Genomic DNA, 24,871 nt, shown 5'->3' with positions numbered 1-24,871 from the left:
CATCGCTCAAATGCCGCGAGCGGATCATTCCAAAATCGGAGCTCGGTCAAGGATAGATTAAGTTTGCGGAGACATTGCGATGTTGTTGCTACGAAACAGTCGGTCTAAGATGTTAACGCGGCTAGCGGTGATGAAAGAGGAAGGTTTTATAGTGTTGTCTTAAGGCGCCTCCATTGTGGGTTTGATACCTGTCATAAGATTAACAGAAATTGATCGAGTCATTACGAACATGACTGACTATCGAGACACTTCTTTTGTGATGAGGCAACATGGAAGATAAGCCTATGTTCGCGCATGGCATCTCGTAAGCCTCATTTCATTTCATTTCATTTCATTTCCTGTTCAAGTCAACTCAGTGTCCAATTGAATTTATTGGTATGTGAAACTATGATCCAGGCGATCATGCGTCCTCATAGTGCATCACCAGTATTGGTGCCTTTCGAATCCACCAAGGAAAGGCCTTGCTAAATTTCTCGATAACGATGGCTCCATGACTATATATTAGGTATTCAATGCGCGGTTCAAACAGTGGTCGTGAAATCAACGGCTATTATACCAAAGTGGTAGATTGATGTGGCACAAATGGATGAGAACATCGTCCTCGATACTGTGTAGTCAGAAAAAGATAGCACTTGAGCCAAAATTATTTGGCTCCTTTCAAGCTCTGATTCAATTAAGAGATATAAAGTCACTTGACTGGATAAACATCAAGAGTTGACCTGAGAGTGCTTGTGCAGTCAATTGGGTTTACCATATCTTTCTGATCAGGTCAAATTGTCCTACGTTTCTCAAGCAGTAAAATAGAAAGAAACCGAGCTCCACGTTTCTTGATATGCAAACCAGTTACACAAAGCCTTAAAAACTCGGCTGAAACCTATGAGTTTGAAGAGAAAAAGCTAAATCAGACAAACTAGAAGAGGACTCATGATAGCTTCAACATCATGTCTCATACACCAGTGACCCACGACCAGCGTTGTGGCTGCTCAAGCCACAGTGCTTTTCGATCAATTTCTTTATCACTGCGATAAGATAGAAGCACGTGCCATCTTTCGGAGTCCGCCTTACTTGACGTGATCTACGACGCCATGTTTCCCCGGACTGGCTTTGATAGTAACTCGCATGTTTCTTAACAGTTGACAACTTGAATTTCAGCAGCATCGAATCCCAATTTCCTCACTTATCGTATCGTCATCGGCCAACCTCGATCAATTAGTCCCCGATTCTTCTCTTCTCAAGCAAGTCCCAGTAGTTATCAGCGCATACTGTTTCATTGGATGTGAAGGCGTCAACATCATTCAGTGTCCTCGATTTCTAGGTTCCCCCCATTGAACAGCAACCACAGCTACGTAATTCCGTCCAGCTACACACGAATCCCCTCCTCGACGCCGTTGTCTTGCGACTCCAAATTCCTCAACCTATCTTCTTTTAATACAAAAACCCGTCATCATGGCTCGAGCGCAAAGCCACCCGATTCTGGCTCAGTTGCGGAACGCTAGAACATTGCCCGAACAGACTGACGCCTTAAGAGCTCTCAAGAATGAAATCATCGGCCATGTACAAAGAAAAGAGCAGTGGGTTGGCTTGGGTGTTCTTGATCCAATTGTCAGAACATTGGCCTCGGCCAGGTCACCAGCAAAGCCAAACGGGAAGGACTCTCGATATCCTTTACCACAGAGGCCGTTATCGGAAGATGAGAATGTGAGGTTACAGGCGCTTCAGTTGGTGGCGAGCTTCGCGAACGGTATGTTCTCAACAAAGTGCTCGACATCGCCTGGTTATAGTTACTGATGGACATGATTAGGAGGGCCTACTTTCCTTGCGCCCCTTCATGCGGCACGCGCAATTCCCTCCCTCATGGCCAACGTATCACCGTTCACCAACGCACCGCAACTCGTCATCGCAGCCCTCAAGGCATTGACCGATATAGCTGATGCTTCTGCCCTGGCAGCGCCATCTTCGCCCATCGATGTGGAATCTCTAGCGGATACCGTATTCTCTGCCCAATATCTCGATTCGTTCGGGGCAATGCTCTCTAACACTTCTACGAATATCCTCCTACAATCGCAAGTTTCGCTCGCAGCAGGCTTGATATCTCGACTTTGCCGTGAAGAGCGTCATCAACAAGCTTTGGCAACATCCGGAGTATTAGATGCGCTAGCGACCCGTTTAGCAAGCGTTGCGGTCCTTCGTGGAGAGGTTGTTCCAGGGGCTGATGCTTCAGCAAAGAGCGATGGGCTCTTTGAGGCTTTCCCCGAGCCGGCGCCCCAAACATTAAGATTGAATTCGATACTTGAGGCTATCGGTGCTATTCTGGGAGATTCAAAATATCGGGCAAATAGACTGGCAAATTCTCCTTCTATTCTTGCTGTGTTCCCGCCTATCAAATTTGAGCCTGCAGTAAACCTGGACGTCGAGCAGACAGGCCCTAACAGCATGCGTCAGCATTCAGTGACTGCGATGGAGTATATGCTTCCCATCAACTTGCCCCGAAACCAATCTACATCCCCCTACGGCTCCGTACCAACAGGTGGCTCCTCGGATTCGCAATCATCTAGCCGATCTTCTCTGAGCAGGTTCAGCTCGTCTGCTATATGGGATTCTCCTCGATTTCAAACCACGAGCTCGAGTCCTGAAGATACTGAGGAGATCGAGAGCCCCTTTATTCCCTGGCTGGTCCGACTCGTGAGGCGCTCAGGTGAATATGAGCGCCTTCTTGCCTCTGATATTCTTGCTGCCCTTATCAAAGGCGGAGTAGCAAGCAAAGGGCTGAGAGAAGCGAGCCTGGGACTTCTCGTGGTACCGCTTCTCGTCCGCATGATAGCAAAAAATGACAAAGACGTCTCAGATGTCAATAAGGTCGACAATACGGTCAAACGCACTATTTTGGAGCGCGCACCAGTGGTTTTGGCACGCATGATTACAGACAGCGAGTATCTCCAGAAGGCAGCCTACGAATGTGAAGCCGTGCCTGTGTTGAGTCGGCTTCTTAAACACGCCTACACTCCTGTAAAGGAAGGCACACGGCCCTATTACTGGTCGCCTCACACAGATATCGATATGGAGGTCGAGAACAACTCCCCAATGGCCCAACTTGGTCAGGAGGGTCAGAATGAGCTCTTGGTTCACCGACTCAAAGTGCGCGAAAGCACATTGAAGGCCATCGCAGCTCTCGCAGGGGGTAAAGAAGACTACAGAAAAGCATTTGTGGCCGAAGATGTGGTTTCCTACGTTGTCGAGTCCCTTTCGGAGTATCCCAGAAGACCCCAGAGTGCAAAGGAGCGAGGCTCAGAAAAGCCAAGCGCCGAGACTACCAGAAAGGGGGAAACGGCAGGATATGGTGCCAATCCTTCTTCCGTGATCGTTGCCGGATGTCATGTTGTTCGAATGCTCTCGAGATCAGTCAGCATTCTGCGAACATCTCTAGTTGACCATGGAGTTGCGCTGCCCGTCTTCCGCTTCATGAAACATCCGGACGTCAATGTTCAAATCGCTGCTACTGGGGCTATCTGCAACCTGGTCCTGGAGGTCAGCCCAGTGCGAGAGGTATGTTTTTAAGAAACCGTCTTGGTGGAGTACAGATACTAATTGTCACAGCTTCTTGCCGAGAATGGCGTTGTGACTGTTCTTTGCGAGCATGCCCACTCACAAAACCCGGCTCTTCGCTTGAACGGATTGTGGGCACTCAAACACTTTGTAGATGCCGTTGGACCCGACCTGAAGAAAGCATGCCTGGCTGAGCTTGGATCTCACTGGCTACAGCAGTTGGTTTGCGACGACACGGAAGACATGGCCTTGCAGCTGGCGAAGGAACGGGAAGCGTCGGGACTGGATATGGACGACGATGTGGATATGCAACCATCAGACGAACCCCATCGGTGGATTTACGGATCAAACGGAATGCTTCGAGAACTCAACGCCGCCGACTCTTCAAGGCTGAGACAAGTTGAAGACAAACTCGCAGCGGTGCGAGAATCCGAATTAAACCCGGTCCGGAGAGCACGGAATGACGATGTAGCGATCCAGGAACAAGGGCTGGATATGATTCGGAACCTGATTGGAAGGCCTCGAAGTGGTCTGTCACCAGAGACAACGAATGAGACAACGGAGATGATCGACTTTTTGCTGCATGAATTCGGAAGCGAACGGTTATTCGAGATACTATCATCCAAACTGCGACCCAAGGTGCATAGACCTTTTTCCCGTCGAGTTACGAGTGGCCGAGAGCCCAGGATGTTCCACCCACAGAGCAAGATTATTGTGGCCGTTATATACATCCTAACGCATATCGCGGCGAGCATCTCACGACATCAGCAGATGATCATCGCGCAAACAGATCTTTTGAAACTTCTGGCGCAGCAGGCCAGTAGCAAAGATCGAGAAGTCCGGGTAGCGCTATGTCACTTGATTATCAACCTGACTTATAAGGATGACGATGGTGAGACCCAAGCTTGTGCTCTCAGGGCGCACGAATTACGAAAGCTTGGGTTCTACTCCAAAATGGAGGCTCTCACAAAGCAAGATGGAGATTTGGATGTGCGGGAGCGAGCAAAAACAGCAGCGTATCAGATGGAGCAGGCGGGATATTGAGGTGTGCCTCCAGGTAATGGCGGAGAAAACATGGTGGTGTCGGAAGGCGTTGATTGGAATGGTGTGTTGTATACTAGACCGCAAAGGCCATTGATGTAACCTATATTATGCTTCTTCTTGACATAGCGTGGTTGAATAATGATATCTGATGGGGGGACTTGCGGTAAGCTTGCAGTCGCAGTCACAATTTCCGTCGCATAGAGTCACATTTCCTCGGGTGATGTGCTGGAATTAACGGCAGACGCTGGATCTGCCGGGGCTAAGCGGCCAAGAGGGGCAAGGGTGTATTGCTCGTGACTGATATGCTACAAGGGTGTATGAATGGGCTGGATCAAGTTCATGACGGAGGGTTGCCATGCAATGAAACGTGGAATGACACGGTGAAGGGAGAATGACGGTGGTTTATGAAGAGTATCAGTACATTATCACCCCAAGAGAAACATCATCATCGAAAATGAGGAATCTCGATACCCAAGAGCCTAGATATGCGAATACGCAGTAGATGTTGAGCGCGTGATGTGTTGTGAGAATAAGGTAGACATTGAAATAACCTTGTATAAGACATGCAGTCACTTTGACGTCAATTAATCAGCCCTGTCTGTGTAAATGCTCCGGCTTCGAGCGGGACGTCTCCTCTTGTGAGTCTTCTTTTGGGTTCTGCAGGGTTGAGGCTAGGCATGGAAAGAGATCGACTGTAGGGTTTAGTACATGGAAACACATGACAACTCGGAAGCCACGGAATTAAACGACTTGATATGATAGTGGCATGACATGCTTTTTGTTTTGGTGTTTGTTACTGTTACCTCTCGTTGTTGGTGACGGTGATTCACTGAGAATGATACTGAAAATCTGACTGGCAAAGACGATTCTTGTCCTCGGATTCATGATTGTTTCTTGAATTAATCGCCAAGTTAAACTCATTGCGAGGTGAAGGCTTGGCTGACAGTTCGACCGTGTCATGTTGAGTATCGCCAAGGATGTTTACATACCCCAGCAGAGCCTCGTCCATCCAATCCATGCACATCTAAGTAAGTACCCGATACACAACGAGACTCTTTCACGTCATTCCCTGAGAGAGAAAAGAAGAAGTGCAACGCTCTGAGGGTTTCTTTACTTCTTCTCACTAGCCAATGGGATTGGACGGGTGATGTAAACTTGACCAGGTGGAATTAATGATTCCTCGGATTGGGTGAAATGTGTTGAGGCATCGACGATGTCCACTGGGTGATGAGATCTTGGGTGTCTTCTATATAAGAGTGTGTCTCCTCTCGCTTTGGAATTTCGCTTTCTCGTTCTTCACTGGAGATATAAAAGCATACAAGCTACTGATCAATTGTACAAGAGTTTACCAAAAGTTATAAGGCTTCGTTGTTGGTTGTACTCAATATGCCTGCTGTCATCTTTGCTCGAAACGATGCTCTCGACGTCAATCCCCAATCGGGTGACGCTCGTCTCTCTGACGCTGGTTCAGACTGGCTCTGGGCTGTAACAGCTATCTACATCGTCAGCTTCGTATGTCTTCCCCTATTCTTACATCACCACATAGCACTAACATGCATCAGCTCGCCTACTTTGCTCTCAGCTTCAAGCCTCGCAACAACGAGAGAATCTTCCACTACCTCTTCACAATCGCCCTCTTCGTCGGGGCAATCGCTTACTTCTCCATCGCCTCTGGAATTGCCTACTCTGTTATTCCCACGCAGCGTAACCTCGGCCGTGCTCTCTCATATCAGATCTACTTTGCCAAGTATATCAACTGGGTTGTTGCATTCCCTATTATCATTCTGGCTTTGGGACTCATGAGTGGTGTGAGCTGGGCTACTATCCTGTTTAACATCTTCCTCGCCTGGATCTGGTAAGTCATTCGTCACTGCAATAGACGTACACATACTAACAGCAGCAGGATCATCTCGTACCTTTGCTCCGCATACACCACAACCTCGTACAAATGGGGATTCTTCGGTTTCGGCACATTCGCCTATCTCATGCTTGCCTTCCAGACTCTCCATCCCGGCCGAACATCCGCTGCTCGCCTGGGCCTATCTCGGGACTATCTCATGCTCGCAGGCTGGGTGAACCTCCTCTGGATGCTGTACCCCATCGCCTATGGTATCTCTGATGGTGGTAACGTGGTTGGTGTCACTGGAAGCTTCATCTTCTTTGGTATCCTCGACGTCCTTTTGATTCCCGGGCTCGCTTTTGCCTTCGTGTTCTTGTCTAAGCGCTGGGACTACGGCGCGCTGAACTTGCACTTCACGCAGTATGGTCGCGTCAATGCTGGCAATGGTGTCTTCCCTGAGAAGAGGGCTCCTGTTGCTCCTGCGGCTGAACAGCCTGTTCCTGCTACTGCTACGGCTGCGGTCTAACATGTGTTAATCATGTCTGATTTGACAGAGAAGACCAGCATCTCCTTGTTGGATGCAATGATGAGTGCGTTTATGAATAACGTGATGATGAGGACACTCGTTTCGAACATGGCTAAGGTATGGGAGGAAATAATGGTGAGGATTTTGGGGGAAGTCAAAAGATATCTTTCGAGTTGGCCTGTTTTGAGATACCCTCATTGAACGGGAGTCGGATGCCCTTTGGTTGTTGATGTTGTTGACGTAACTTAATAACTAATCATCATTAATATTGTCATTCTCTCATACTCGTATTGACAATTGGAAAGTCATTAACTGCTGAGTTTATCTATAGAGTTCATATTTCATACATAGACAACCAAGTAAAGACACTCATTAGTATCACAGTCCCAATATCATAATCACCATAGAAGGAGTTATACGCACTAACTTAGTTCTCGTCAACAGCGACATTCATCGATCGTGATCCTTCGAGTTTGAGACTACCCTAAACCAACCAAATCAGCACAACGAGGTCAGCACATGTCTCACTCCGGAACTTCCAATGCGGCCAAAGCCTGTTCCTCTTTACACCTTCAATAAAACCAAGACAAACCAAGTCTAGTCTATCCCTGCCAAGCGGGATCATCGTCACTTCTATCCCCACGACAAGCCACTTCGCTCTTTCGCGCTCTCGCGGTTGCCAAGCAACTATTTCATCAACCACTCCTACACAAGTAGTATAGAGACTTCAGCACATTAACCAACCGGTACTAACCTAGCTAGGGGAGGAAAGAAAACATAAGACCTCAATCCTTAATGACAAAAAGACTTAGGTAATATAGCCTAAGCTTAGGATAACTTTTACTAAGTTTATTTTAACACCCTATAATGAGGTTTGCTATTTTCTTGCCCCTGAGGGCCTAGACAGCAACTATAATAGACGCCATTTGGTTACTGCACTTCAATTGCTCAAGCAACCTCTAAAGCTTCATGCCTGGCTTTTTCGTTACATCGTTCTTATGTTGTGGCTTGCGCAAGGGATGAGATCGTCACGCAGCTCTGAGACATACGCCCCGAGAAAAGGAAACCTGGTATGCCAGCTCCACGTGGGCAGGGAGTACTAAGTTCAACTACCAGGGATTGAAGATGGAGGCTGTGACTACTGTGAGATCCTGGAGAAATGGCTGAGCCCGGAGGTTTTCGACCTGAGATTCAGACGTCATTGCTCTTTGAATTAGAAGAGGTCGGCAAGAAGCTGCCAAAGGACACTGGAGTCTTTCACGGAAGGATAGCAGATCCGTTGATTGCCATGGAAGTGACAGTTACCATGTATACCTCAGTATCACCTGTCAAGTTAGACGTCTCCCAGCAACTCGACGGATACTCACTCACTGTGCCATCTCCCATCGGCCCATTCTTTCGTCCCACGGTGCAACATACCATGTCTGTCAGACTACGAGTCCCCCCCAGAGCCTGCCGACGTGGAACAGCGAGAGTAGACACGACTATGCAGAGCGTCAGAGTTGACGTGATAGTTTGCGGGTTGCGGCATGTTTGCTGATCTACACGTCCTTGTCTAACAACTGAAGGCTTCTTCGACATGCACCAATGCTATATGCAAAGGATAGCACTCCGGATATGTGAGCATTGGACTGCGTATTCGTGTGAGGAGACACACTGTGGCTGTTTCAGCCGTGTTGTTGACTTTGTTAGACTGGCTTGGCTATAATAAGCAAAACCAGTATCACATCCTCGACACTTGTCGATACATCGACGTAACTGGAACGCTTGTAGACAGGCCACTCACTCATCAATAATAGCGACAAAGAAGAGGAACCACTGACTCAATTCACTTCGTGGCATGTGCAGGGCAGTCAATCGAACCGGAGGATATGTCCGGTATGCTGCAAGTGGCGTCCAATATCATCGAAGCCAAAACTTCTCACAAAGAAGACGGACCTGTGAGCTGGTAATGCCAACGGCCGCAGATGCCCAACAGCGGGGAAACGCTGCCTGCCCGCCCGGCTCCCTTACACAACAAACTCGATAAGAGACATTGAACCAAGACAGGTTTACCGTGATACGAGAAGCTGGGTGTTACCAAGAAGAGGGGTAAATCAGAGTCTAGGTTGTGAGACAGAAACTGGATTGTGGCTTGCAATGGGCAAGCATAGACGAGAACGAGCAAAAAAGCAAAGGCCATGTCTGGAATCTACAAGTTGGTGTTTGTGCCTTAGCTTCTGGACTCAAGTGACAAAGAATACAGAAGGGAAAGTATCCGATCGACAGGTAAGCCCGCGTCAGGTTGTGCCGCGCCATGTTGAGACAATGACCAACAAGATCGGCAGTGCAGGGAGAGAAGGGATAGCCTACTGAAGCATAGTATGTAGCTAAGCCTCGACATCTAGAGTTGAGCCTTGTGCGGGTATCGTCAACGGTGTGAGTTGTGATATGATCAGTCCCGATTGAAGGGAGGATTTGCGTTGAAACGGCTTGTCTCAGGAGCATATCTTCCTCAGAGCCTATCTTTGAAAACACAGGCCTCTTGGCTGGGAGATGGGGAAAACGGTCTGATATCTCAAAGTCAATATTATTGGAATGCCCTGCGGGATTGGTCTGGAGGCTTGCGTCCCCTAGGCGGGTAAACGCGTGGAAATTCAGTAGAAATTTGTCACTCAAAAGCAAAGACAATGACGTCCCAGGGCTTCCAGCCTGATGCGGTGTTCCCTTCATTCTGTGATCAAGATATTTGACTGGGCTGGGGTAGATGACTGTGTTGGTGGCGTACGGCAGATCAAGACAAACAATTTCAGTGGATGAGACTTGGTGGACCTCCTGAGAGGAGCTGAGCACTGCGGGCGTTGCAGACATGGTGGTAAGTGCAAGTACACAGTAAGAACGGCTGTGATTCATCGTTATCTGCTGAGAATGAACACTTTCATATGAAAGTGTAAGTGATGTGCGGTGTTGTTGGTGATGATGAATAATTAATCACAATCAACCTTGCAAGGCTGTATTCGTCCCGTCCGGCCCGTTCCCCGCTGACAAGGTAAATCGAGAGGAGATCCCCCTTCTGCAAGACGTTAGCTGTTACCTAGTTCTGGTTAATGCAGGGAGGGAATCGAGAGCGTGGCAATTTAACGGCACAGAGAGACATGATCTGATCTGGCTTGTCTGGACCTGGCATGTCCAATACCGGATGAAACCTCTCCCGAGAGATAATCCTAGAAACGAAACCAACACTGAATATGAAAAATCCAGGAACCAACAGAACCTTTTTACGCACGGTGAATTTCTGGAGGAGACCGGAATGCAGCAAAATGGTACCCGCAGCGCCGTGGCCAGGGAGTTGGGTTTCTTTGTTCTGATAGACTTCGTGATGGAGCGAATGCCGTGATGCAGTTGGTCAGCGCATTGTGGCTACCTGCGAATGTCTGATGTTTTTGACAGCTAGGCAGTTTCGAATAAAGTACCGAGATGAGTTGACATGACTTGTGAAATGTCAAGGATGGTAGGCAACATGACTCTGCCGGAGCCCATGTCCGGGCAATGCGACCCTCGAGGTTGTATTAAACGATCAAGTATCCATAACTGAACATGGATGGGTTGTGTGAGCCGAGGAATAATCGACTGAAACAACCAGTCCTAGCTGGCGGTTAACAACGTGGATTTGGAGTACGTACGTATGTATTCCATTGCCGCTGACAGTTGATGTTCGGCACAAGAGAAAGTGGTGTGGTGCACAGCATTTGAAGGGCTGCCTACAACTGGCAGCCAATCTTGAAACATGGATGCATCAGGTCGTATTCCAGAGATGCTGGACCAAGCATTTGGATTGTCGAGTTGGGCATACACATCGTACAGTTGGCCACTGACAGTCAAGGACAGAGAATGCGTGGCTGGAGATTAGTCGTGGGTATCCCTGGCATAACCCACGTTAGTGTGTTGCTGTTGCATCAGTTGCATCAGCCTATGTGCATATGTGCATATGCATTGCACAAACAACCATTCTCAACGCAAGTCGCCTGCCTTTGCGGAAGAGTTATACTTGAAACCAGCCAGACATATGGAGTTAGTTGATGGTTGGCAGTCTTTTAGGTCCTCCCGTCTGGACCAGTGTTCAATGGATATTGTTCTGGCGGTGTCAGTGCTCGTCACAGTGTGAGAGGGAGATGGGCAGCACGGTACGGGACGGCAAAATTCAAGTGAGGAAAGAGGAGACAAGCCGTGACCCTTGAGACGCAAATGGCCTAGCGCCGTGAGATCCATGAGGGTTCCCGCGCACCGGGTCCTGCATCCCGCATGTGAAGTCTGGCGCTAAAGCAAGAGAGCGGAGAAGTTTGAGGCGCTATGCCGAGAAGTGCCAAGGTTGATCAAGGTTGGTGGATGTGTTTTTCCTCGAGATGACGTGAGGAGATGGAGAATAACGATGAACAACCCGAATTTAGAGGTTGGCAACAACGGCAGTGATATGTCAAATAAGCGAGATGATATTTAAAGGGCAATGATAGGAATCGGAGTCACCAGAGGATAGGTACTCGGCTGGGAAAGTGTAAAAAGGTCTCGAAGACGAAAGAGCAAATGTTGAACTATTGCGCCCGCCGCATCGTATAATGAGACATGGCGCACCTTGAAATTGATCTGTATGTACATACTTTTCACATCTCGGTTCCCGTCTGTCCGAAGCAAGCTTCCTTTGCATAAAGGAAAGGGTAGCACGGTAACATACGGCATCGGAATCCAAGATATGCATGCGCTCTTAACAATGATTTGCAACATGGTTTTATGCCGTGGTTTTTCTTTTTTCGTTTCTTATCATTCATCTTGCTCCTCGTCAAGTATCGTATCCCTTCAGAAATCGTCTGGTTGTTGGGCTGGGATCTGGCTCCTTTAGCGCGGGATGGTGGGCGCGGGATAACCAGTCACATCTATCCTTGGCGATGCCACTGCGTGCTTCTGCTTCGCTTGCACCGTCGAATGCAAATGCAACTGCAACTGCAGCTGTGATAGGCCGAGGCTGCAAAACCAATCCCAGACGAATGTGCTGTTGTCGCCCGGAGCACTTCACCTTTACGGGTACGTATTCCCGTTGCCGAACCCGGGCTGCAACGCTACAGTTGCACTTTTGCTCTGCCAAATCTGAAGTACCAGCAGGCAAAGCAGGTGAAGGAGAGATTTGCAGTATCCGTAGAACAGAAATGCTCCGACCCGAAATCTCACATCACATCACATCACATCATGCCCCTTTCCAAGCCGCAAGTAAATTGTAACTGTAACCGTCCCTGTCGTATTCTGTGCCTGCCAGGATATTCAAGGCTGGCACTGTACAGGCGCAAGCCACTGATGAGATTGATCGTCTCAGCTGAATCTACCCAGAATAAGGTCGCCGGGAGCCCGTACTAAAGTCTACAAAGCCACGAGCCTTGGCGCCCTTGAACTCTAACGAATCCGTCAACACACGAGATCACCAGTGACAGGTTGAGAATTCCAGAAGAAAGGAAAGAAAAAAACAGCCAAATCGTGAAGGTCGAAGTTAATTTTTGACTGGATCTCGGAACCTGGGTCTTCCACCCAAGCCTCCCGTCTTGTCTTTTCCCCTCCAAGGTTGCATTCAACCAACAACAGCTTCTTATTGGGCCGATCCCGAGTCCCGTCTCCTTGGCCATGGACGAACACCCTCCCAACAATGGGACCCCGAGACCAAAGATCCCAGGCGATCAGCCTGTTCCTCTTGGCCAGTCTCAGTGGCCTACAGGGCGTTTTGAGGGCGTCCGTGGGCGGTTCGAGTCAGCTGTAGCCACCTGAGCCAGGCTCCTGGGCCTAGGGAATTAAGCCACCGCCCTCGTTATTCACTTCATTCATTATTATCCCTGTTCTTGTCTGTGCCCACGGAGGTTCAAGGGACCCTTCCCTAAGACATCACACACACACACCTCGAATGGATCTCCTATCATCATCATCTTTTCGCTCTCTCGCGCTCTGTCAAGTGCCCGAATGCTTAGTCTAACCTTAACTATCACCCTGCCCTATTTAGAAACAACTCCGCCATTTCCTGGTCCTGCCTGCCTCTAGTGGTTGATCTAGTTTTACTTCAATCAGCGAGCGACGTATTTACCCGCGGAGCCGCGGGCTTTTAGCACGACAAGATCACGCACTGTACTCGCTTGCATCCAATCTACCAACCCATCCATTCTCTCGTCCAAATCTGCATGCACTGACTGCACTGGACCGACGGGAATAGTGCTTGTACGGTATCTACGTACCTAGGCACCTTGCCTCGCCTGCTTGCTCTTGTTCTGGCCTGTTCAGCTTGTCTCTTTGGCTCCACTCAGCCAACTTTGGACGTTCTTTGCTGGCTGGGAACGGATGGGCCTTGCTTCCATTGCATCTTTCCAGTTTAAAGTCCCCTGCACAGGCTTGTTCGCTAGTGTCTCTTAGCGACCTGCGCTATCCATACGCTAAGGTACTTACTTGTCTACGGTCCTGGGTCTGCCTCTTCAACGGCTTCTGCCCCCGGCCTCTCGCTTCCTCGCTTCCCCTTCTTCTTCTTGTTCACTCCCCCCTACTCGTTCATACACTTGTCCAGAGTACCTACCTACCTCACTCCTCCTCCTCTTCCTCCTTCTGGTCTAATTCTCGTATGTCGCGTTGAGGTCTCGCTTTCTTTCTCTTCACCTCGACAAGGTCTACCGTCTTAAATCACGGTCGTCGCCCTCCGTCCGTGAATGAATTGACAAACTAGAATACACTCGCACGCAATTTCCATACTGAACTTTACGCTGCCCGACCCGATATTTTTTAATTAACGGGCGTCTCACATTGAGGGTGAGTTCCCTGCCAGAAGCCAACCAACCATTCATTACCTCCCAACGGCCAAAACCCTTCTTTCAACCGTTTGAACAATTAACTTGTTTAATACCAATCGAGTGGTTCTGTTCGCTTGCATGACCGCTCGGCCCGTGTGATTCAACTGTCAACCGTCGATTTGGGTCTCAAACTGACAACATCTGATTGATAGGCTTGGCTTGACTTTACTTCAATTCTCAATCGTTCTCTTCATCAGCGCGTTCTTACACGCGTGATTAATATTCAATATGGCTACACCATCCTCGATTCCTGCTGAGCCAAAGCGCGATGTTGTCAACAGGATTCACAGAGTTACAAGAGGGAATCGCAGTCTCTGGTATCAGATGACTGTTCTGCAGCAACCTGAGCGTGCCCGAGCCTGCGGTTCTGGTTCAAAAGGTAAGCTGACTGACATGAGAATGGGGGCTTTGATTGCACGCTGGCGTCTTGTCTCTCATTCTTGTCACCTACTTTCCGTGCTGACCATTTATAGCCAACAGTGATCGCCGACCTGTTGATCCTCCCCCCGTTGTCGAGCTTCGGATTATCGAGGGACCTAGTGTGGAAGAGGGCAAGGACATCACGTTTGACTACAACGCCAATTTCTTTCTGTATGCCAGTCTCGAGCATGCCCGTCCGCTTGCGCGCGGTCGGGTTAATACTCCAGCTGCTGGTAACCCACCCATTCTGACTGGTGTTCCTGCTTCTGGCATGGCCTATCTCGACCGTCCCACTGAAGCTGGTTATTTCATCTTTCCTGATCTTTCTGTCCGCCACGAGGGCCTTTACATACTGACCTTCAGTTTGTTTGAGACTACCAAGGAAGAAAGAGACTTTGATCTGGAACCTGCCGATGGCGATCTTCCACCCGGAGTCGACTACAGAATGGAAATCAAGACCGACCCTTTCAGCGTCTATAGCGCTAAGAAGTTTCCTGGTTTGATGGAGAGTACCCAGCTCAGCAAGACCGTTGCTGACCAGGGCTGCCGAGTTCGAATTCGACGAGACGTTCGTATGAGGAAGCGGGAAAGCAAGCCTGGTGCTGGTAACAGCAACAGTGGTGGAAACGGGTTCGAACGTGGGGAAGAGGACTTTGGTCGCAGAAGGACTATCACTCCAGCATCAGAAGACCCCCACAGTATTCGAAACCGATCTCACAGTAACTCGAGCGAACAACGAACTCCTTATACCGACGCTTCTCGCCGGCCTTCGATGGTGGATTCTTATCCACCCCCACCACCACCTCCCTCCTATGAGCCTGCTCCTTCTGCATCGCGTCATCTCGACTTTGGAGATTCTTCGGCTGCTCAGTACCCAACACCACGACAATATGCTCACCAACCTGGCCTGCAAATAACGCCCGGTCCTCCCAGTGGTTCTTATGCTCCTACAGCTCAGTCTCCATACTCCAAGACGGATGCGCCTTACGGTTACGTCAACCGTAATATTCCTCCCTCGTGCCCTTCACCAGCTCCCTCTGTTAAGCACGACTTGTATGACCGCAGACAATCTACCAGCACCTACGTTCCACCTTCCCCTTCAGTCTACTCTACCGAAGGCCACCATCGCCGAGACTCGCGGCCGTCATACCCCCCCACGCCAGTTGCTGCACCTCGTCCTCGACCTATGCACAGCCAGACTTCCCTCCCGGCTCTCAAGATAGACCAGCTCGTCTCTCCTGTTTCCCCGCTACCTCCTATTGAGCCACAGACTGGTCCTGCTCCTGAACTACCTCCTATCAATGTTGGTGGCAAGCGCAAGCACGAGAGCGTCTTCGCCCAGAGCACCCGTCCGCTCCACAATGGTCAGCGACAAGTGGATCCTCACTACGGTCGATCTCACCGTGGTTATAGCCCCGATCATGACCAAGGCTGGTACTCTCGAGCCGATGGTCAAATCAGCTCCGTCCAGTTCAACCGGTATTATGACGAGTAGATACCTACAACTTCAGCCTCACTGGAAAAGTATCGATTCTGGCGTTCTATTGTTGTGTATTTCTATCTATTAGGCGATTTTGGAATGACGGAAGACGCATGAAACCGCAATGTTGAGGAGTTCGGGCGCAATTATGTGAATTTTGAAGTCTGGGGAATGGCAGACTTGTTGGACCCGGATTATTTCATCCCGCAAAGATTTCCTTATGCAGAATCATTCTTGGGTACGAAGGATTTTGTTAGCAATGATCACAAACGATCACCCACTACGACGCTATTTTTCTTTATCATTATTTACATTGATCCACCTTTACTACATTGAATATTGGTCCTACTGAGACCTCTACTTGCGTTCCTCTCTTTTACTTTCTGGTTATTCTATCTCGCTTCACAATCTGCGACGTTTGTCTAGGATAGTGTGACTTGACTTGGAGTGACAACTGGGATACCGGGGTAAACTCGAAACAAAGACTTCATGGATGAGGTTGGTAGCACACGACGATAGATTTTATCCATGCAAGTCCTTAGTAGGGAAGCGGGATGTTGTCTGGGGTTTTGGGAAAGGGTTTGGTATTCAACAGGCGTTATCACCAGCAACCATATCGTTCATTGATTCATGCCGTATTTGGTCCAGTGTCATGTGAAGCATATGTAGTTACCAATCTGTAGGTGCGGAAGATTAGAAGGAAATTCTCGACCAGTTATCCATGTCTAGCTTGTATAGTCGGATCGACATAACTTGTGCATGCTCCACAGACTTATTCTTCTGGAATTTAAATTCGCTTTGGACAATCGAGACCAGCACTGATGGAATGGATGAGCAGCTTGGCAGGAATAAGATGTGAATATAGTTGTTCTAGCTCAACGGTGGAATTATGCCAAGTCACAAGCTAGGGGAGGAAAGAAAACACAGAACCTCAATCCTAAATGATAAAAAGACTTAGGTAATATAGCCTAAGTTTAGGATAATTTTTATTGAGTCTATTTTGACACCCTACAGCGAGGTTTACTGTTTTCTTGCCCCCAAGGGACAAGGTAATTTATGCTCCAAGATCACGTTTCCAAAGCTGAAATCGACGATTCGAGTTCCTCGGCCCCTTGTTCGTTTTAAACAAAGGAAATTAAATCTCCGTTTCGGTAACTCCTCTGGAGCTGTATTTCCACTTTTGGCTTCCCGACGATTAAAGTACCCTTGTACCTCCTTCCATTCCATGTCAGTGCTCTCGCTACTGCTGCAGGTACGTTGCATCCCCGCTCCTTCTTGCTCGTTGCTGTGGTGAAATCACGTGTACTCCAATGTCAACAAATCCTCCGCTTTCTAAGGTATCCAAGTTACCTTACTTACCAGACCAGACCGGCTCTACGCCTTTACAGATGCGTCTTGTTTGTTCAGCCACCTTTTCACTCATCCTGTAAACTCGTCATGCTGTGTTGAGTTTAAACCTTCAACGTTTTTCCTACCCGTACCCATCGTTGAGGGGAAAAAACGACGTACTCGTGCTTAAGACTGTATCACAACTTATACGCCATACGCATACAAAACCTTCCCAATGGGTCGGCCAAAAAGTCGACGCGCACTCAGTGCGAGTCGATTTCAGGAAGGCTCTATGAATGATAGGACTTCTGCTGCGCCCCCAGTGCACTTTCTGGGCCCTGAAGAGCGCGCTGCTCTGGAGCGACCTGCTCTGACGAACATCAAATCCAATAATTCGCGACCGATGAGCGATGACTTCTCCGATAAGCAGGTCAAGCGAGGAAGGCTTCTGGGTCAAGTCTGGGATGAGGTGAGAGGCAGACTGGGATTTAAGAGGGATAATGAAGAAGAGAGAGGGACAAGGAAGAGGTCGAGGAGCCGTAAGCGAGATCAGTCTGAACAACGAGGCAGACAAAGGGAGAGGGAGAATGGTTCTAGAGATGGACCTGTGGAGCTGAAGACCGCTGAAGACACTCCCAGGGAGGATATGCCCAGCCGAGAAGAGATATTGGCCAACTATCACAATTTGATGGCTTCGGGTTTCTTCTCGTCTCATGCTATTCAGTCAACTCGACAGCCACCTCCCGGTTCTATTCAGGCCTCACACCACCTATCTGCCCCCCCTCATCCGACGTCTCTTAGAGACGCTTTATCTCGAGCCACCGCACCTCAAGATGGTATTCCTCGGGCCCCAAACTATGATGCACCTTCACCACCCAAGTCACCTACCAAGATCAAGCACTTGCAAAAATACCACTTACGCCCCGATGGTCCAGGAGCCGCTACTTATGAAGAGCTCGTTGCATCTGGGTTCTTCACACCTCCAATCTCTGACAGTGCTCCACCACCAACTCCCATTGGAGCTGCCCCAGCCCCAACTGTTTATACCGGTCGTATGTCGCGAGACTATCTTCAGCCGCCTCGACAGACCAGAGGATCTCGAGCAGCAACGCCCTCAGCTTCTCGTGCACCTTCTCCTATTCGATCACCTGCCAGCGCCTCCTCCCGAGGAACAAAGCGCGCAGCAGCTGACTCAAATTCTGAGGACGAAGAGGAGAATCCATCTCGTGACCCTCCAACCCCAAAGAAGAAGTTACGTAAGTCTGCTTCTCGAGATATCACCCTACCGAAACTGCGAAATGTCGCTTCTCGCCGCAACATGCTCTCATCACGACGTAGTGTGTCGGGGCCTCATGGAGCTAGCAAGGAGTATAACACACTCGCTCGCCGTGTCCTGGGCCGTCTTCCTGGAGGCGGTGGTCGAGGCTCCCTGGACATCGACCGCCGGCCAGCTTCTGCTTCTAGAAGGAGCACCGAAGAGTCTAGACAGCCACTGCAAGAGGTTCAATATACGCGAATCCTACGTTCGCGAAAGAGCGCTGCGGAAGGACTCAGCGTTGTACCAAATGCTAACAGGGGCATTCCAAAGGTTCCTAATATTCCTGAAAAGTTTGCCGCCTACGATGAAGATGCTGAGAACACGGCTCCAGCAATTCGCTCTCGTTATTAGTCTGATGTTGGCGTCTTTGACTTTTCACTATATTGTTAACATACAACAGCACGCGAGACACATATGGACAGCGGATAATGTTAGTGGTGAGATGGAAGCATGAGCTCAGAAGCTCTGCAGCGGCGGATCGAACGACTCTTGACGCAGCCACGACCTTGTTTTTGTTTCTGGGACTTTTACGAATGAATTACTCTTTGTATATTCTCGTGGGGGATATCCATGATGACATGCGACATGATTGATTTTCTGATGTCTCCTCATCCGTTGGATAGAGGCTTCCTGCACTTGGGATATCGGTTGGGAAGGGTTATAGGTTTTGATCTTGGGGGAAAATGGGAACAGTGGTGGATTACGGTCCTTGTCTGATAAGTAGCCTGCGCTCTTGGGATCAAGGCCGACGGAAGGGTCACGGCGTTGGGAGTATATGTATTAATTAACGATTGTCCCATGACATGATGCCTTGTGTGTGATGTATCGAAGTAGATTAAGTGAAGATGAAATACACAGGCAATATTGCAAGAGTGCCCTACCTATATGAGGCCTTCGTGTGTTTATTGGGATCACAAACGTACACAATGAAATCTGATAGACGACCAAGGGATATCAATCAATTAAGCCAGTTCATTTGTGCCTTTTCGATTATACCTATATACATATACAGTCTCCTTACATTCCACCAAAATCTCAACCACTTCATTCACCAGAGGTCCATAACCAGAAAACATCAATACCTCATATTTCCTAATCACCCATCTGCCCGAGAGACTTCCCATAGTTGTGTGTTAGAACAGTTGATGAAACCCGATTTCAAAGTCCACCTCTATTGCCCGTCCAAGTTCATCTCAGGAAAATTTGCTCAAGAAAAGACTCTCTGTTCGTATCGACCCGCCGCGCGCTTCGTAAGTCTGATGGAAATCTCCAAGTTCCATCCCAAGTTGGTCGCATGGAATATCATGTAGCACCCCCGGAAGATATAATAGTTCTGTGTACGCTGGGACCCAACAGGCCTGAACGAATGACAATAGTGTAAAGGAGAAACATGTTGTATCGGTCATAAGTGGTAAAACAAATAATAAACGCCCAATCCGTAGAAGAAATAAATACGCTTTGGGATTGTGAACAAGTGATGAGGAACACCATCATAAATCATCAAACTTCAATACCTTCAAGAACCCGCTCTGGTAGGTTTTGTTGAAGTAGTTGCTGTGTTTTGGTGAGCCCGTTCTGATACAGTGAGCGAACAAAAGCCCAGGCAAACGTGAAGAGCCAAGGGAAGTAGCTATATAGCATGCCGCAAATCATTACGAGGAGGAGGGGGATCTGTATCTTGGTTAGTTCTGGGATGCATGTTAAGATAGACTTGGAGGTGACTTACCCAGATGAAGAACAGATTGTGGTCACTGCTAATCCTCTTCATCTTGACTTCATGTGCTCGGCGGAATTGCTCTTGCTGCTCCTTGGTGATGGCGTTCTTTCGGCCAATTTTGAGGACCCCTGGCTCTTCAGTCTTGATTTCAGTCACTTCAGTGACTTCGGTAATATCAGCCGACTCGGTTTCAATAGATGTGGTCTGGTCGAATAAGGCCGCGCATTTTTGATCAGCCTCAGCCTCCACAGCAGCTCGGGCAGCTGACTCATGCTTTTGGTCAAGGCTTTCCTGGGGGAAGATCTCCTCGTAAGCCGGAGGTGCTGGCGCGGCTGCCTTGGAAGACGAATCCCACCAGCGCTGAGGCTGCTCGCCATCAGCACGGGGACCTGCCATACCTGGCATCAACTGCTGGACTCGTCGCATGAAGGGTGCTTGGTAGCCCGGCATGTTAGGCAATGCAGGCATTTGAGGCATCTGTGGGAAATGTGGGAAATTCTGGAACTGCATAGCAATCGACTGTTGGAACTGCTGGAATTGGTGGACTTGTTGCTGGAACTGCTCCTTGAGAGCAGCCATTGTTGTAGCAGGTGGTGCAAGTTCCTCCTCCATTTCGCTGGTCTGCTGGCGGCGAAGATTGGGTCTCTCACGATCTTGCCTGAAGCCACTGGGCCTTCTCATGCTCAAGTAGGAATCCTCATCGGGATCCTCATCCTCGAAATCTCCCGACGTGTACTCCGGGCTCTCTTCGCTAGAATCAGATGAGATTGGCTCTTCGTGACTGTGTATCTTAGTCATAGGCTCCCAGAGCGATCGGAGCGAAGTGGCACTGCTGGCTCGGCTGTGAAGAGAACCGGAGCCACCGCTGCTGCGGGATCGGGCATGTCGCTGAGAACGGCGGATAGCGTGGATTACAGCACGCGACTGAGCAATATCGGAGGCGGACAGTCCAGACACGCTTCTGATGGTGGGGTCGGCACCGTTAAGCATGAGCCTTCTAACGATCTCAGGGTGGTTGTGGATCGATGCAATGTGAAGAGGTGTGAAGCCACCCCTATCTCTAGCATCAGGGTTTGCACCTCTGGCCAGCAAGGCTGCAACTAAGCGATGATAGCCTAGCGAACAAGAGAGGTGAAGCATAGTGTGACCAGTGGGTCTCTTGAGATCCAGGCGAGTTCTGTGCATACTGTCATCGAGGTCAATGAGGTCCAGGCACTTTAGGAGCTGAGATTCGAGATGAGCATAAGGGGCATGGCTGAACATGGCTCCACCCGATGAGGAACCACCCTGAGCACCATCAGAACCGCCAGACCAGTGGCTTCCATTTCCGTTATCCAGAATTCTTCTGGCGACATCCATGGCATCAATCATTTGACCCGACATCTTATGCCCCAGTACAGACAGAGCAGCTCGAATCAGCTTGTCCTCGCCATCGTCCAAGTAATTGAAAGTAGGCGGCTGTTTGGCTGTGTTTAAGAAAGCTTGGCCGGCCTGAGGGTTCTGATTCTTGAAGGTGACCGGCACAGGTCCAGGGCCAGGAGCAGGTGGCAGTAGACAGACAACTGATGATTCGCCCCAGAACGTAGTAGTCGTGGCTTTGTGGTTGCCAAACCAGATTTCGAGCCCCTGGAAAAATGCAGCACCCAAAACTGTCACTTCAATACCTCCCACTGTAGGACCCTCATTGGGAATGATCTTATGAATGACCGGAGGTGCTCGAAGTGGCGTCATGCCTGTAGGCACACTGAAGGTGCTGGCAAGTGCCTGGGCAAATTGGTTCTGGGGGTTGCCAACGATACTGTTTCGAAGGCCATTGGGACTGGGAGCACGGCTCGGGTGTCCTGAAGCAGGTGCTGAGTAAAGTTGCGCCATAGCCATATTATCCATACTCGCGGAGCGGTGATTGGCGTAGAATCCTGGTAGCTCGTTGCTAGGTGTAGGAGGACCTGTGGTGAAGGCCATTGCTTGCTGTCCAAACATCGGATCGGCTTGAGAAAAGGCAGCGAGGCCAGGTGTAAAAGGAGATGTAGCATTAGATAGCTGATTGACATCCGCGCCCGGAGAAGGTGACGTATCCAGGCGGGTCATGGTAAGTCCATTGGGAACTCTCGAAGCGCTGGACTTTCTCTTCTTTGCCATTGGGCCACCAAGAGTAGGCGAAGCTGGGCGTGAGAGTGTCCTGCCGAGATTACCAGTAGACGAGGCTTTAGATTGGTATGAGGCCTGGCTGCTTCGATGCATATTCGACAAATCGCCGTTAGATGGCGACATGCGGAAGGGTCCATTGGCAGTAGGTGGTAGAAGGACGTTGTTCTCAGTACTTGCTTGGGGTACGGATGACATGGGAGGCTCCGGAATCGCTGGCTGCTGAGCCGCGACCTGCGCAATCGGGTGAGTCTTGTGGTCGTCAGTGATCATAATTGGGTTAGACATGGCCTGAGCGACGACTCTGTCTTGGAAATCTTTAATGGTGAAGATAACATTGAATCCCATCTTTTCTCCATGGTGTCGACAATAGCAAGCAATGCGCATCGCAGCATCAACCTGCATGGTACCCTCGGGAACAGTTGACTCCATGACGCCGCTGGGAGGTTGCCAATCCTTGACTTCTTGTGTGTTGAAGACAATGACACGGCGCTCTTCGTCTTCCAGCCAGACCTTCTCTTCTTCTGGCTTCTTGATCTTTTTCCGAGCCGCGCGCTTTCGCTCTCTCGTTATGCAGCCCGGGCAAATACGTACATCGCCGCCTTTTGGTTGAGAACCGTTGTTGTCTGGCAGAGGCGGAAGATAGCCTTGAGGGTGTGATGCCGCTCGTTTGAGCGCGGCTTCTTTGACGCCAGGCTCATCCATGGCACTCGTGCAAACTAATGAGACATGCAACTCGAGCATGTCCGGAGACTTCTCAGGCGTTGGCTTCGACAACAGCTTAGGCTTTGAGATGGTGTGGGGTGGCAGATGGAGTTTGGTGACCCCAGGCGGCAATGGCCACAGGGTCATTTTGATAGGGATCTGGGTCTCGACCCTCGATTTGAGAGGCGTAGGCATGATTTTTAATTGGCATCGTCCATTGAAGTTGAATTGTGTGGGCAATGGCATCTGCTGAGGCATAGGCATAGGCTGGTTCATCTGACCGCTAAAATGCATAGGCAAGCCGTCGGGTACAGGTTGCGCTGCCACGTCGATTTTGTTTGGCCACACATGCTGTGCTCCCACTCCTCCATTCACAACTCTGGAGAAATCAATTTGAGTATTGGGTGAGGGAGAATTAAAGAGAGGCGCTGGAGAACTGCCATGGCTCAGCACCATATTGGACATTGGCGAAACCTCTCGTGATGCTGATGTTTTCAATCCATTCATTGCTGAAGACACCGAGTATTGCTTCAAGTTCGTTAACAAAGGGCTCGTTTGGTTGAAAAAATTGTGCGATGAACATACTGAAGAGGCTTTCTGGTGACCCTGTGCTTTCTTCCTCTTTGGTGTTGCATCTTTGATAGTGGCTTTCGTGCTGACTGTGGGCATCTGAGATGTGAGAGCTGGTTGCTCTGTATTCAAGCCTTCTGGGCTACTAGAAGCGGTGTCCATATCGTAGGGGTGCTCGAGGATAGACTCTCCAGGTTCGCCAAAAGGGTACATTTCCATCGAAGCATCATCGTGGTTTTGGCCAAAAACAAAGTGGTCATCGTCGTTGAAAAAGCTGTTTCCCCATTCCACCTTCATTTCGTCTTCCTCCAACATCGCTTCAGCGGGGTGCATGGTGGCCTTGGAGGTTGGGGTTGCAGTGCGTTTAGAGGAGGCCGTTTCAGACGATGAGTCTTGGTAGGAACCGTTCGGAGAATCAGGAAGAGGTGCCCCTGTTAATTCTTGGGGTGTGAGAAATGTTTTCGCGTCGTTTCCTCCGAGCGACTCGAATGACTGGAGAGTATCTGGGCTATTAGAAAAGTCGAAGAGGTTTGAAGCGCCAAGCTCTTCATCGGAAAAATCGTTGAAATCGCCGCCCGACATAGCAGCTCCTGCGATCAGAGGGCTACCTGGGCCGGTAGGAGCGGGCGTCATGACCAGCGAAGAGAGGCTGGAACGACCCGTAGGCGCCGGTGGACAACGGGAAAAGTGGTGATCGGTAGGTTCAATTGAAATTTGGCGTCGCAGAATACTGTTGGCGTCGCGCGGGGGAGTCGGCAAAAAGCGTTCAAGGCATCAAACACACGTAAATTCAATTGCGGGCTCGAGTAAAAATGTCAGTATTGGTCGTAGGCGAAAATGCGATGTTGTTCTGTTCGGGAACAAAGTGTGTTGCTGACGAGTTTGGGCGTCGAATCGATAACCAGAGAAATCGGCAATTCGTGATTGTTGGGGCAGGATCGTAATATGGATGGATGGGCGAGCCCCTAGTGGTTTGGGTTTGGGTTGGATTGGATTGGATTGATTTGGGTTGGTATTGGATGGTACGGAGCAGACGCACGCGAACACAGCGGGCACAGTCGGCAGGCGCCAGCAGGTCAAGCAGGCCAGGCAGGTCGGTCAATGGAAAAACGAGACGGGACGGGCGAGACGGTCAGGGTCCTGTGCTGTCAAATACCCCTGGTCCAGGTGCGTGTTCGCAGCTAAAAGGTGTGTAGGTGTGCGTGTGGCGAGTGAGGAAGAAGAAGGAGATTACAATTTTCGTATAGTGAGGGGGATAAGGAAGGGATGATGATGGTGATAAGAGAGGATGAGGAGAAATAGAATAGGTAGGTAGGTAGGTAGGTAGCGAGGCAAAGAGATGGATGGGATTGATTGATTGACTTGATTGATGCGCCGAGTCTCCAGATG

The 24,871-nt window shown here is 49.5% G+C and overlaps 5 protein-coding genes across 5 annotated transcripts; 4 read left to right on the top strand and 1 right to left on the bottom strand.

The window, feature by feature from the left end:
• Nucleotides 1-1,446: 1,446 nt before the first annotated feature.
• FMAN_00470 (uncharacterized protein) lies at nucleotides 1,447-4,587 on the top strand (the record flags this gene model as incomplete). Its single annotated transcript, XM_041822325.1, has 3 exons — nucleotides 1,447-1,741; nucleotides 1,802-3,543; nucleotides 3,595-4,587. The coding sequence occupies 3 exons, from the start codon at nucleotides 1,447-1,449 to the stop codon at nucleotides 4,585-4,587; spliced, it is 3,030 nt and encodes a 1,009-aa protein (XP_041688016.1).
• Nucleotides 4,588-5,973: 1,386 nt separating this feature from the next.
• FMAN_00469 (uncharacterized protein) lies at nucleotides 5,974-6,953 on the top strand (the record flags this gene model as incomplete). The annotated part of the gene is made up of 3 exons (XM_041822324.1): nucleotides 5,974-6,099; nucleotides 6,150-6,442; nucleotides 6,491-6,953. The coding sequence occupies 3 exons, from the start codon at nucleotides 5,974-5,976 to the stop codon at nucleotides 6,951-6,953; spliced, it is 882 nt and encodes a 293-aa protein (XP_041688015.1).
• A 7,073-nt stretch (nucleotides 6,954-14,026) lies between these two features.
• On the top strand, nucleotides 14,027-15,713 carry FMAN_00468 (putative sexual development activator VeA protein; the record flags this gene model as incomplete). Its single annotated transcript, XM_041822322.1, has 2 exons — nucleotides 14,027-14,177; nucleotides 14,272-15,713. The coding sequence occupies 2 exons, from the start codon at nucleotides 14,027-14,029 to the stop codon at nucleotides 15,711-15,713; spliced, it is 1,593 nt and encodes a 530-aa protein (XP_041688014.1).
• A 1,549-nt stretch (nucleotides 15,714-17,262) lies between these two features.
• On the top strand, nucleotides 17,263-18,696 carry FMAN_00467 (uncharacterized protein; the record flags this gene model as incomplete). Its single annotated transcript, XM_041822321.1, has 1 exon — nucleotides 17,263-18,696. One exon carries the CDS (start codon nucleotides 17,263-17,265, stop codon nucleotides 18,694-18,696), a length of 1,434 nt encoding a protein of 477 aa, XP_041688013.1.
• A 1,149-nt stretch (nucleotides 18,697-19,845) lies between these two features.
• Nucleotides 19,846-24,115, bottom strand: FMAN_00466 (uncharacterized protein; the record flags this gene model as incomplete). Its single annotated transcript, XM_041822320.1, has 3 exons — nucleotides 19,846-20,016; nucleotides 20,072-23,440; nucleotides 23,498-24,115. The coding sequence occupies 3 exons, from the start codon at nucleotides 24,113-24,115 to the stop codon at nucleotides 19,846-19,848; spliced, it is 4,158 nt and encodes a 1,385-aa protein (XP_041688012.1).
• Nucleotides 24,116-24,871: the final 756 nt, after the last annotated feature.

The sequence above is a fragment of the Fusarium mangiferae genome (genome assembly GCF_900044065.1).
Source record: "Fusarium mangiferae strain MRC7560 genome assembly, contig: FMAN_scaffold013, whole genome shotgun sequence".
NCBI lineage: Eukaryota > Fungi > Ascomycota > Sordariomycetes > Hypocreales > Nectriaceae > Fusarium > Fusarium mangiferae.
The sequence above is the reverse complement of the archived record's forward strand: the minus strand, read 5'-3'. Positions and strand labels throughout refer to the sequence as shown.